Below are 14,310 nucleotides of genomic sequence, written 5' to 3'. Positions count from 1 at the left end.
ATGTTTGTTTGAAAATAAGTCTCCCAACCCCTAATGGCAGACATGACACTTCCCTGCAGTATCACACCTACCTGCAGGTCATAGTAGAGCGACGAAATGTCAGAACTAGAGTGATTGAAGATGTGTGTCACCCGGGTGGGATGGTTGAGGTCTGCGTAGAAGAACTGAAGGTGCTGCCCCAGGCTGTTCCTGGTGGACACCCTGCGGCCCAGCCCGTCGTAGTGGTACACCACGCTCCAGCCGCCAGGACCTCTGTTGTAGGCCCGCAGGAGTTGCCCTTTCGAGTTATAGTCAAAGACGTCAGAACCGCGTTGGCTAAGGAAGCCGTCCTCGTCCAGGCGATACTGGACATCTCCCAGGCGTGTGATACGGTCTCTGAGATCATAGCGGAGAGGCAAGATACGAGCACTGTTTCCAGGATTCAGAAGGTGGAGGTTACCATTCAGGTCATAGCTGTAGCGCCAAGTAGACCAGTCATTCACCTGGAAAAAACAAGAAGATATATACTATTTTATTCACTGTTGTATTAACACAGTTAGGCTTTGACAACAGAAGGTGTAATAGTTCACGTAGCCTACAGCGTCGTGGACAAAGCCTTCAATTTCTGTCCCTGAAAACTCACCTTGACGCCGGTGAGCTGTCCATCTCCATCATAGTCATAGCGGTACTGAGTGGTGTTGGCATAAGGCCCGATCTTGAGCTCTCTCTTTACCACCCGTCCCATGCTGTCATACTGCACTGTCATCCAGTACATAAGCGAACGGAAGATCTCGTACTGAACCTCCTTAATGCGACCGTGGGTGTCAAAGTGTTTAGTCAGCGTCATGACGGCCGTGGTTATGATTTGATTGATCTCGTAGTAAATGACGCCAAACTTTCCAAAGTGCTCCACCTACAGGAAGGAAAATACAGTTAAAAGAAAAGATTTAGATGACATCAAGATACACAAACATAAATGTTACTGCATTTTCAGATATTGTAGCTAGTGTTTCTAAAGTCTGTGAAGACCCAAAGCAATAATTAATATATTGTGCTATGTATCAACCGTAAGGATCTCCGATAGTCTTAAAACATAAATCTAAAACACTAAAATAACAAAAGTATGAATTACTTTTTTCCAAATGCTGGCTAATCTGCAGAGGTGAAAGTACTCATGTTACTGTAATTGAGTTGCTTTTATGGGTACTTTTTAAAGTATACTTCTAAATCAGTAATTTTATTTGTACTTACTGTAAGTACATTTCAAAAGAAGTAAAGTATGTAAATTATTATTATTTTTTATTTAAAATGATCAACGGACATTATGAAACTACAAAAAATGAAATGACCAGGCAACAATCAGATGCATCACTTCATAGCATACCAAGTTTTTTCTCCGTTTTAGAGTTCATAAATGTAGCTATACTTAGAGTTGGATAATTTTTTTAAAATTTGAATTGAAATCATTGGTGTTATTTTATTTAAAAGTTAAAAATTTTAATTGTGCAAGATTTGGTCTCTTCCTTTTTTAACAATATACTTGAGATGTTTACTGTATGCATGGGAACCGTGGCAACATTTATTACCAAAAAGAAACGTGGCCGTTGAAAGAAACTAATAACTTTTACTTTGAGTACTATTTAATTGAGCTACTTTTTACTTGTACTTGAGTGTTTCATGTATGATTTACTTGTACTTAAGTACAATTTCAATCAAGTACTCTTTACACCTCTGCTGATCTGTAAGGGGTTAATTCTAAAGGATTGCATTGATTCAAAGCCATAGTTTTTATTTTGTGATGTAGTGTTTTGTTGTGATTTTAGGTGTGGGATAAAATAGCTAATTTATAAGAAGGGAATTTCTTGACTGTGACAAATTGTTTTTAACCAAATACATTGTCATAGCACGTTTTTGAATTTAGTTTTCTTTGGCATGTGCACACAGTATGTGGTCTTTACCTTTCCAGAGATCTCGTCGTATCGGTAAAGATCAACAGGAAGTGGTGTCTCACTGATGACTGGCTTCATGCTGGCAATGCGAAAGCTGTTGTCGTGGTAGGTGTAGTCAAACCTGGCGTTGACCATTCCCTCCTCACTGAAGCGATAGATCTGCTTGTCAATCAGAGGGCCCATTTTGCGATAGCGAATCGTGCATGAAAAGCCCCCGCTCTGCAGGTTGACCATCTTCAGCACGCCGGCTGTCTCGTCGTACCCAAAGGTAACAGCAGTGCTGTCGTACACAATCTCTGACAGCTTTGCCAGCTTGCCGTATTTGTAGAGGACACGCCGGCCAGTGCCCAGGTAATGCATGGCCTGGGGTTTGCCGTCCTCGCAGAAATCGTGGATAATGGAGGCATTGCTCTCTGGAGGGTTGTAGATGTTGCGGATGTAGCCAACCGACACGTGTGTGTACATGGTGTGCCGAGCCACGCTGGGCATGGTGACAGCTGTGACCCGACCTGAAGCGTCAAACTCAAAGACATACTGTCTTTGACTCTGCAGGAGCAGCACCATGGACTGAAAGCAGAGAGAAGTGAAATACGAATTAACATCATAACATTATCAATAGGTGACTTGTCTTCTGTAAAATAGCACCAGGAGTAATTTGCTCAAGCCTTATAAATCCAAACCATCATAACCATAAAAATGATGTATTATTTTACCCAGTTCCACAAATCAAATGAGTTTGCTATCCTGGGTGAAATATGTTTCTTGAATGACAACACTCTAGATGAATGTACTTACTTTATCGAGGTAGCTGTAGCTCCACACCTTTCCATCCACAAAAGAGCGGGACAGAATGCGTCCCTGTGGGTCAAACTCTGTCTTTTCGCTCATGCTGCCTCTCTGCAGCCCAACGAGCTGGCCATTGGTGGAATAGGACACATTGACCACAGCCAGGCTGCTGCTGGGCAGCCACATGGACGGACGACCCTGAAGATCATACATGATCCGCAGGGTGAACTTGCGGTGATCATCATAGATCTTCTCCGTGCGAGTTGTGCGATCAAAGTCAATAGAGAGTAGATTGCGCCCATGAGCCTGAGAGCAACAAAAGCGTTAGTGACTTTTCTACTGAAGAAAAACTAAAAAGTGGTGTTCTTACTTACTCTTAGCTTCCTTCCAAATACGGTAATCTTGCCCTTGGCCTGCTCTTTACGCAGCCGCCACTCAATGGAGTTAAGGCCATTGTCTGTGGGTAGGGTGATGTTTCTTCTCCCAATGGTAGGACTGACAGACCCTGCCAGGATGTGGGGCTCCGTGTGGAAGCTGATGCCCATTCCATTAGCGTACATCACTCTTAGTGTCCCATTGTTACACAGCTGGTAGCTGTTCCTTACTTGATCTTCAGGAGGAGACAAAAAAAGCTGGTATAAGAACCAGAGAGAGGACTGCATTTCCCAAAGAAAATGTACAGATACATAAGCTGAACCCCTCAGAGACCGTATAACCCTCTGAGTAAGTATTAATATTACAGTAAACTGTATTGATAACGACTAACATAATAACAATATAGAAAATTACATTATCGCCTATATCAATATATTTTTCTTTTATAGCTTATTTTTAAAAATTACAATTCTCGATTTAGGAGTCTGTGCTATCATTATTTCTCAGAACGGCATGAAAACAAGTCAGATCGACTCACTCACACATGCTGTCTCTTATAGGAGAAAAGGGCAAAAGTGACACATATTGTGCAGCTGTTTGTTGATAAAGGTGCATGTGTGGCATTTTGCATCAGCAAATTTAACCCAGAATTGTCTTTCTGGTAAAATTCTATTGAGTTAAAAATATCGAGATCTACATCAAATATCGCCCAGCTCTATTTTCAGGGACAAATTATCAGACAAAAATCTTTTCTATAATAATAATTAAGTACAAGGAAAAACATTGTCAGATTACTATACATCCTTGCTAATTATTTCAACTAGTAGGAACAATCATCCAGTATAAAACACCTAATACCTTTCAGCACCTTTAAATGATCAAAATAATATACATGATATAAGATATATATATATACGGTAGCCCAAAAGGGCCATGCTTTCATACATTTTTTTTCTTTCCATTTTCCCGTGATAATGACTTAATTTTCTTGAGATCTCGAGAAAACCACACTTTGTTTTCCCGTGATAATGGGAAATATATCTAGAGCATCAGGAGAACTTAAAGTTAGAAAGACCCAAATAATGTCTCATTCTAACCGTTATGATATATATATTTAAATAAAAATCCTCAAAGTGTTTTTCCTCTCATTTTGAAAATGTATTTTTTAAAAAGTTATTGAAAAAAACAAAACAAATGACAAAAAATAATCAATATAATATACATATCATCAAAAATATACAAAAGGGTATTTTAGCAAAATAAGAGTTGTAGTATGAATTTGGTCACGTTGCTATGCATGATCACACTTATTGAATATTCGATATTTATCGTGTCCGTGTGCTCCTCTGACATTGTTACACTGAATGATGTTTCCTGCAATGATTTATCATACTACACTATTGTTTTGTTATCTCGAGATCTCAAGAAAATTAAGTTATTATCACGGGAAAACGGAAAATGTATGAAAGCAAGGCCCTTTAGGGCTTCCGTAAATATATAACACATAATTTACCATATATTTACTCAGAAATAAATAAAGTTAGTATTTTATATGCAAAGGGGCAGCATATTTATACTTTATCGATTGTTTCTGTGCCAGAGAAAATTGACACGTGTTCGACAAAAGGATTTTGCTAAGTCTGTGATACTTAAAGGATTCATGCATGCAGCCAATCAGCTGATCACCGGCAGCAACAAACCATTACCCGATTGAAGAAAATAGTATTAGAGATTCACTAATGAAATCCCTCCTTGTCCTTAGTGCAAACTTCAAAATGTTCTAAATAAAAACAGCCACTCTAAGCAGTTCATAAGAAAGAAAAGAAGAGATAAGCCCCTGCCTTAAGCTGAGGCTCACTTTTTTTCCTCTCGTGTCTAAAAACCTGTGTCTTAAACTCAAAGAAGCGATTAGAAGTGAGATTAAATTGTTTTCAACTTTGAGATATCAGAAAAGATACAGTTAGGGGCCCTTTTTGATATCTCATTTTCAAAAGGTGAGAGGATCAGGTGGCTTTTCCTCTGAATTCCAGTTATAAATGACAGTAATCCATAACACCAATTTGTAATAAAGCTCCAGGCACATTTTAACAATGCCTCAAACAGACAAGCAAAGCTTTTTCCATTGACTTGGCACCAACAGCCTTTAAATAAATCTGCCCGACTGTCTGAACGGCCTTGTAATAAAACAGAAATGAGAGAGAGATGGATACAGAGAGGGAAGGAGAGAGAGGGTGAAATGGGAGCTTGAGGGCCGAGGAGAATTCGCTGTGCAGGAGTTAATGAAGAGAGCGAGAAAGAGCAGAAAGTGAGGGAGATGGTTAAGTGAGTATGTCAGCAGAGAGTTGTGCTGAAATACACACAGTGCTGCCTAGACCTTAAATGACTTACATCTCTGTGAATAACTCTTCTACCGCAACACCGACGAATCACTGAATACCTAGTCACACTGGTCAAGGCAAGGGAGACAATTCTGCTTCATCTTTTCTTTCTGTCTAAATAAACCAAACAAAGCTGAGTGTTCATGGAAACTGGTTAAGAGCTGTATTTGTAAGTCATAATGCGTGTGTATGTGTGAGAAATGGAAAGCTTGAGGGATGAAGAGGGTTCACTCTACACGAGTTAATGAAATTTACTGAGGTGATATTCAAAAGCAGGACGATCCCAGCTGGGATTAACAACTATATGATGGTAATTTTACTCCATGAGAGGCGGTGAGAGATGCGTCTGTGTGGGTTGGGGACGGATATTAATCTCCTGGAGCATGCACGTAACTGAGTGAAAATTACAAGGCTTTCAATCAGAGTCGATGGGTTGCATATTCACAGTCACACAGAGTTCCTGTTTTTGAATACTGAGATGAAGCAAGTCTGAAGTCTGTGTGAAGATTCACTGAAGACCTGATATGTAAATAAACTTTTTCACGGTGGCGTAAAGCTTCTCCACCTAATTAATAACCGCTATCTATCTTGACTTTTAATTTGTTTGGCTTATACTGATGACTTGGAACCAACACTCATCACCTCTGTTCAAATAGCTGCAGTCTGATGAGCAACATTTAAGGCCCGATCCCTTTTCTGCGCCCGTTCACGCCGCACCAATGCGAAGTGAGTCCGTACCTTGTACCACGGTGTACGAGGCCTCCACGGAGGACAGGTTGGTGATGACGGTGACGTCGTCGTCCCTGCTGGAGCTCTCAATGTCGATGTTGATGGAGCGTTCAATTTCGCGATGTAGACTTGTCACCATGCCCGTGGGGTAGGTGACATTGGTCAGACGACCCTCGCTGTCATACCTTGAAGATAGGAGATTGCATTAAGAAAGGTTAGCAAGGACAATATAGATTCTAATGTAGGCCACATACAATTTTTGCAACATGACTATGCAATGAAACAAACTCACAAAGTCAGAGAGAAAACCAACTATTACTGTCAAACAAAGTGACTGAAGCGTTAATGAGCTAACACAAGGGGGCAGCAGTGCACCATTTGAAAAGCAGGAAGCACACGCACACAGTAGAACAGTGTTTCTCAAACGGGGTACGCAATGGCACTACAGGGGGTACTTGAGAGAGAGCGGGCCATTAACAAAAAAAGTATTACAAATATGGGGTTTTATAATGGTTATTTTGGTTAAAATGATAAACGTAATAAAGATGATGATGGAAATTATCTTGATTAGAACATGAACTAAAAACAAAAGGGTCAGACTTGGTCCCACACCAGATAAAAACCATAGAAATAAATCTTTCATTCTGCTTATTTATAAAATGAAATTCTTTAAAATTATGCTCTATTGTCGTTTGTTCACAGCAAAATTCTGAGCAAAATGCTCTAGTTGGACAAAGGGGGCAGAGGTTGTGTCTCACCCAGAAAAAAATCACATCGTAAACACAAATACAAAAATAATATAGGTCAGTAAACAAGCCAAAACATTTTTATTTACTAAAGCTTTGTATATTGTAATATGTTTTGTTGCATATTCGTTTGCACTTTATAATTTGTGTAAAGGTTTGCGTTTTCTTCAGCTTTAGTTTAACATATAGTTCAATTATAAAATGTATAGCCTTTATTTTCATGTCCCCCCGGAATTGCTCTTTAAAATTTGACTATTTAATGTCCCCTTCAAAAAAATTTAAAATGATTTTCAGCCTTAAAAGGCAGTACTTGGATTCAGAAATAAGAGAAAGGGGGTACTTGAGCCAAAATAGTTTGAGAGCCACTGCGCTAAAAGACAAGTTCCAATTCACACACTTACTGATAGAATGTGGTCCAGCCAGTCTCATCAGCTTTAGTGGCCAGAAGGCCTGTGTTGCCACTGTAGCCCATCAGAGCCACCTCTTGGCCAAAGGCAGATACACTACGCAGCCCTCCTGTGGGGTCCAATCCAAGGGTCACCACTTGGTTTTCAGGCAACAGCACCAGCCGGAGAAGGCCAGCGCCTGCTCCTTGTCCTGAAGCATCCCTCCTCACTTTAACAGTATTGTTGCAATTGTCCACCAATGTGTTTAGCTCTCCATCAGGTCCATAGGTGAAGTTAAACAGTGGTTCACCAGTCACTAAGCTAATGGTTTGGATATGAAGGCCCTCGCCGGTAAACACATACAGCTCCTGTTCCCTTGGTGATGCAACTTCATACTGCGCAGACCCAATGTAGCCCACGTTGGAGACGGCAGGGCTCGGTCGGTTTGCTCGCACGGCTCGAATTCGTATATTGTTGAGGTCTGCGATGAACAATGTTCCATCGTGAGACACAGCCAATGAAGTGGGCGAGTTCAAGCCGCCATCAGGAGCATAGCCTTCGTCCCCGTAAAAGCAGTTGCAGTTGACATCATTTTTGCAGTCGCAGTCGGAGGCAACGCCAGCCAAGAGAGAGATTTCTCCATTAGTGCTCACCTAACAAAAAACAGGACAGAAAAAGAAAACTGGTTTAGGGATGAGACTTTGGGGGCAGCAACTTCCCCAACAGCCAGATAGCAAACAGCCACACTCACTATGACTTCATTTCATACCTGTCTAACTCGGTTGATCTTTTTCTCATCGGTCTCAGCAATGTACAGGATACCAGTGTGGGACAGGGCAATGGCTGTGGCACTCTCCAAAGCAGCGTGGATAGCAAGTTTACTGAGGCTGTAGTCAATGCCTGGCACTTGGCAATGCATCGGTCTTCCAGCTATAATGCTCACCTTTGAAAGACAGTAGAGAATGATGAGTATTTCCACAAAGAGGAGAATTGTTAGTCATGGCTACATATTGCGCTATAAAAAAAAACATTCCCATAAGTCACAAAGTCAATAGAAAATGACAAATGTATTCATTTGAATTGTTACTTCTGAAGAACTTGAAGAAATCTTTGATAGAATTTTTATTTTATTTCTGTTTTGAGAAAATCGTCCAATCCTAATGGTGCATATTCAACCCACGCTTTGGGTACAAACCTGGTGGTTCTCAGTGATGCGTAAGATCACATTGTTCTCCAGGACATAGAGCGAGTTGTCCATTGGGTTCACCGCTAAGTCTGTTGGCCACTCGAGACGAACCTGGTGAGGCAGAGAGAGTTAATGCATCCATGTGCTTGAAATAAAGCCAAGGTTCATCAAGTCTTCGCTTCATTTTTCTAAGTGACTGCAACAAAGTTCATTTTCTTTCAAGTAATTAATTTACCAACTGACTCTATGATCTCTCTCTGAATCATTCCCACTCTGACCTGCTGGCTGGCTCATGTCCACAGTGTCATCTTGGCTCAGCACTAAATTCTTCTCTCCCACCATCTTCTCTCACACACATCAAGCATTTTGTGTCTTTGTCAGTCTCGCCCACCTGGCTGACATCCATGCTGCTGTCACAGCTCAATGGTCGCACAGCGGTCAGGTCGTTGGCGCCCAGCAAAGTCGAGATAATGCCATTCTGGTCCACTTTTCGTATCATGGTGGCGTCCACAAAGTACATCAACCCATTTTTATCCACTGCTATACCTGTTAGAGAAAAGTACAAGCTAATTGTTGTTTCTATAGGAAACCTATTTCCACAATTCGATCTCCTTCACAAAGATCATTCTGTACAAACTGATTCACATAAAAATAAGAACATGTTCAACTGATCAACATGATCAGCCTGATCGGCAAAGGCCTTTTGTTCTGAGCAGCTCTTCTTTAGCTTAGCGTGAGGTGTGTCTTAAATGGGAGTCTGAATTAGGAGTGTGACAATTTTTCCGCACGATCGATTATCGATATGCTCCCGCTAAGTATTGATTTTTTTATTTTTACATTTTTTTATTATTGTTTTTTTTCTCCCAAAATCTTCTCTGCTTTTTCACTAAAATGCACAGGTAGGTCTTCACAGAAATGTTGTCACCGTTGAAGGAACCAATATATTGTTTACTGGAATATTGTTCTATAACGGTGTCACTGGTAAGAAAGACCCTATTTTTTGTTTACAGAAAGCACTATTGGAGATACTTATTCGTTTACATTGGTATGTTGACACGTAGTTACAGAAATGTTTCACTACAATAGTGTCACTGTTCATAGGACACTTTTTCAATGTATTGTCCTTCAGAGCTCATTTGTATTTTTTCACTTAATCTTTTTTTTTCTTATGTCATAGATTATCGTAGATTGATTTGTGACCAATATATCGAAAATCGCAGTATCATCATATTGTGAGATAATCGTTATCGTGAGCTTTATATTGCGTATCGTATCGTATCGTGAGGAACCCAGCGGTTCCCACCCCTAGTCTGAAGGACTTTGTTATTCAAATGTGTCTGATTTGGTGGGGGAAGCCGATCATGTTTGATGCTGTGGAGCTTGGTTGTTTCTAAACTGATAACATACAGAAGATGTAGGTACAATAGTAAGGGAGGCTAGAAACAAAGCCTTTTGCTACAACCGTAGGGGCAGATGAGGGGAACCAGGTACTTCTTTGAGTTTACGGCTTGTGGTGAATCCTTAAAGGGTTTTATTTCTGAATGTCATTTGGGGTGCTGATGAAAAGTGAGACACGACTCAACACTTTTAGGTCGATTAAATGCCAGTGGAAGGAAATGGCATCCCTGGCAGCTGAACTGCTTGATGCTTCATGGGATGCGAGGGAACACGGTGATAGAATGGGCAATGAATTGTTGAAGGGTGGATTTTAGGACGAGTCATCCTGCAGCTCAGCTCCTCTTGGAGGGCAACTGCAAACTGCAGGCTGATAGACTAGCATGACATCCCTTATTCATCCACAGTGAGTTTTAGTTGGTAATCACTGCCTTTCTGCATTTTGTTTGTTTGTAGCTCTTTTCCTTTTACTCGCAGGGCGGTGTCAGCCTTGTCGGGTTTGTAGGCAGCAGGCATTCAGAGAGGTGTGATTTTTCAAGGCAACTGCTCCCCAAAATAACTGTTAGTTTCACAGAGATGTATAACAGCAGATGGAGTGGATAGTGTGAGCAGCACCAAGTTGGAAGAGGGAAAGAAAATAGAAGTGGGTACAGGCATAGGGAGGACTTGCTGATGTTAGCGGGCTGATGGATAAAAAGAAATCAGAGACTTATCTTCTCTCTTTTTCACTCGTGTGTGTGTGTGTGTGTGTGTGTGTGTGTGTGTGTGTGTGTGTGTGTGTGTGTGTGTGTGTGTGTGTGTGTGTGTGTGTGACTATAAGGATGCCAACATCAGCATTAATGCTTGTACAACAAGAATTATGACAGTTTGACATCTTTGACAGTTTTGTGCCACCGTGTTCTAAGATCCATTAATCCGCAATTTCATTCCCATAATAAGGTCAACATTAACCTGGTTTTTTAACCTCCTTCTGTCTCAGTCCTGCCTATTTTCAGTAATGACAGATGAATCAGTTTAAGGCATGGAGTAGTTAAAAAGGAAAAGTGAGGGGGGAAGAAAAATTTCACGAGAACCAGTGACATTAAGAATTTCATTCATGCTTTGAGTAATCATTATAAATAAACAGCAGAATAAAAAAAATAATAATAACCGTAAAGCATGCTTCATTCGACTACCTTAATTGCGTCTCCCCTTTTCATGGCTCACCTTTGGGACTCATAAGAGTGGCTTCAGTGGCTTTACCGCCATCGCCGCAGCGTTCATCAAAAGGCAGGCACTGCTCGCCCGTCCCCGCCACCACCTCTGCGTTGTCCGATAGCAGCCGCCCTCCTGATAAAGAACGAACTCGGTAAATCCTCCTGGAGTTGGTGTCAGAGATGAACAGGGCCCCAGACACCGGATCCACTGCCAGGAAGTACTTATGGGTTGGGTTATTACTGAGACGGCAAAAAAAAGGAGAAGATTTCATGATGTTACTATTTTTACATGTTCTATATTTGAAATGTGTTTAGGATTTGATGATGATCTTACCTGTGTCTGAAGTCTTTGTTCCTTTAAGAAGAAAGTAAAAGGAAACAAATGTTAATTTACACAAACTGCAGAGAGCAGCACACATTGGTGATGGTGTTAAAGCAAGATTTAAATATGTGCAAAAACATCCTGGAGTGTATATCATAGAAGACATAATTCTTCCTGTTTCTGGATGTCCCTCATGTCTCACCTCACTTCTTTTACCTAGTGTTAGATATGAGCTGAAAACATCTTTTCCTCTCTCTGTTTTCTCTCCTGCTTATAAGCCCTAATTCTATCACTTACACACCAGACATCCACAGAAAACTGTCCTTTCTTATGTTTTCTAAAAAGTGTTTCAGGCCTTACCTCAGTTCCAGGATGCTGGTTACATTCATAGACGGGTACACTCGGCGGATGAAGTTGAGGTCTCCGACGTAGAGGCTGCCGTCGACGCCCATTGCTAAGGCTACTGGTGCCAGAAGCTTGTTGCCATCTGCGAGACCGTTACAGCTGGGACAGGAGATACTGCGCCTTCGACCATTTCCCATAATGCTGGTGATTACAGGTGGTTGCTCTGTCACAAAAAAGTTCTCTCCACTGCCTTTGTGAAGGATGCCTGCATGAGACATAAACACACACAGGTTGACCGATAATAATAAAGCGTCATGGTTCTTATGAAGCAGGGTTGGGGTTAATTATAATTGTAATTGCGTAATTGATAGTTGAGATTGAGTTCAGATAACTGACTTTGTAATTGTAATTGGCACTGCAGCCTTGAAAAAGGAGCAAGCGGGTCAGAAAATGGATGGATGGAATTGATAAACGCATTGAGATAACTTTGTTGTATATTGCGCTCTACAAATGAAGTTGAATTGAATTGAATTGAATTGTAATTGTCATGGAAACTCAATAAAAATTGTGACTTACAATTTAATGAAACATCAAACTGGGGAACCATGTTATAGTTGTAAGGTTTACATAAAGGCCTACTGTATGTAGTTAACAATTAGTAGAATGTGTTTCATATCAAGTTTAACTGTTAGTTCTCTTGATGATCATTTTACCATTTAAAAAAGAATAAATCTAGTAGTATACTGACAGAAAAAAGGCTCAGACGGTCACATAATAAATATTAATACCAATATTTTCATTGATTAGGAAGCCTAACAAGGTAACCAAGAGATGAAAAACAAATTGGATGATGGATAATGTTTTTTTTAGTGTATTTTAAAGCTGATTTAAGACATGGGTCAAAACTGAAATGCTAACAGAAAGCTAACAGAGGAAGTTTACATTTTATGGGCTTATTTATTAAAGGCTTAATAATAATGATTAATTGTAATTGAACTTTAGTATTGAGAACTTAATTGTGATTGATTTTCAGGAAGAAATTATTTGTAATTGTAATTGGAAAAAATGCTGGTCAAAGTAGTTGTAATTGAACATGTATAATTGAAGATGTCATTGTAATTCAAAAATGTAAACAACCCCAACCCTGTTGAAGTGTGGCTTTCGACTGCAGAAATGTAAATATGCAGTTCTCTCATTATGAAGGGAAAGTATTTGCACACGTGTGATCCCTCTCGCAACTTTGAAAACTGCTGCCTATTTATTTTTTGTACTATTCTAATTGAAGAGGGGGTTACGACTAGGTGAGACAACACATGCTCTTCCTGTGGAAATCAGGTGAAGATGTGCCTGCCCGTTCCATGTGAAACACAGGAAACACAATAGCAGGTTGTGTGAAATACGTAAAAGTCAACCTGAAATGCATGGAAAACATACTAAAATGCACCCCATAGGTTTAAAAAAAAAAAAAAAGGTTTAAAGCTATAAAAACCTGAGCACATGTCTCCGTCATACGTACCACTGCGTGTGTTGAGGATGTGGTGTTTATCAAGCGACCAGCCTCCCAAATTGGTGGGATCCAATTCATAGCCTTGGAGAATGGCTGTCCTCTTTTCCCACAGGATCAGACTGGCACACGATTCGTACTCGTAGCCCACCGACACTACAGGTAGAAACGGGCAGAGTTGATAAGACAAATTTAGCGAGTGAAATAAATATATATATATATATATATATATATATATATATATCTATATATATATAGAAAACAACTGTGAAAGATTTGACTGCAGGTGAAAGCATATGAAAAAAGCCCTTTCCCTAAATTAATTTACGCTGTGGAAAGTGTGATACCCCAAGAAGCTAGTTAGCACATGCACTCCAACCCGCACTGACACCTTGCTAACGCGCTTATGTACAACTTAATCAATTAAAACTTGTGTTAATTGGAAAAGTTGCCCTGTAGGCCTTTCAACCTTTAGGCAATACTGAAACCTCTGCTAATGAAAAGTTCATGCCTCAAGCAAGGATATGTGTTCAACCGACTGATCAAAATGAATGTACTGTGTGATTAATAGATATAATATTAAATCGGGTGTTTTCACCTCATGCACGCAGGTTCTACTATAAATATGAATATGGGCACAACTTACTATGTGATAAAAGAACGCAAGTGGTGAACAAAGGGAGTTTTTATTGTCAATAAAATAAATGAAGTCTGTAAGAACAATATTCAGCTGTTAAAACATGTCAAAACTGATTAAAATCAAATTTTTTTAAATTATTTTTATTATTAATATTTTTTTAATACACATCACACACTATATATATATATATATATATATATATATATATATATACATATATATATACATACACAGTATATCAAATAACTGTATCCTATACTTAAACGTTCCCAAATATAAATCTAGTTCAAATAAAATGCAGTATAAAAATATCTGTGGTGGTGGTGGGGCACTTGCCTGGCTACTCTGCATTTGTGACACACTTTAATAAACATGAATTGTGATATCAAAATGG

At 39.8% G+C, this 14,310-nt stretch overlaps 1 protein-coding gene across 1 annotated transcript in view; it reads right to left on the bottom strand.

Moving 5' to 3' along the window:
* The window catches only part of tenm2a (teneurin transmembrane protein 2a), a 256,251-nt gene that overhangs the window by 5,301 nt on the left and 236,640 nt on the right, over positions 1–14,310 (bottom strand). The window contains 14 exon segments of the mRNA XM_028458813.1: positions 72–482; positions 623–892; positions 1,938–2,495; positions 2,724–3,020; positions 3,089–3,324; positions 6,206–6,381; positions 7,344–7,981; positions 8,098–8,271; positions 8,524–8,625; positions 8,906–9,060; positions 11,116–11,345; positions 11,440–11,460; positions 11,788–12,037; positions 13,289–13,432. Of these exon segments, the coding sequence (XP_028314614.1) occupies positions 72–482; positions 623–892; positions 1,938–2,495; positions 2,724–3,020; positions 3,089–3,324; positions 6,206–6,381; positions 7,344–7,981; positions 8,098–8,271; positions 8,524–8,625; positions 8,906–9,060; positions 11,116–11,345; positions 11,440–11,460; positions 11,788–12,037; positions 13,289–13,432 (3,662 nt within the window).

This window comes from Gouania willdenowi, chromosome 10 (assembly GCF_900634775.1).
Source record: "Gouania willdenowi chromosome 10, fGouWil2.1, whole genome shotgun sequence".
Taxonomy (NCBI): domain Eukaryota; kingdom Metazoa; phylum Chordata; class Actinopteri; order Blenniiformes; family Gobiesocidae; genus Gouania; species Gouania willdenowi.
Note: the sequence above shows the minus strand (reverse complement) of the source record. Positions and strands in the feature narration are given on the sequence as shown.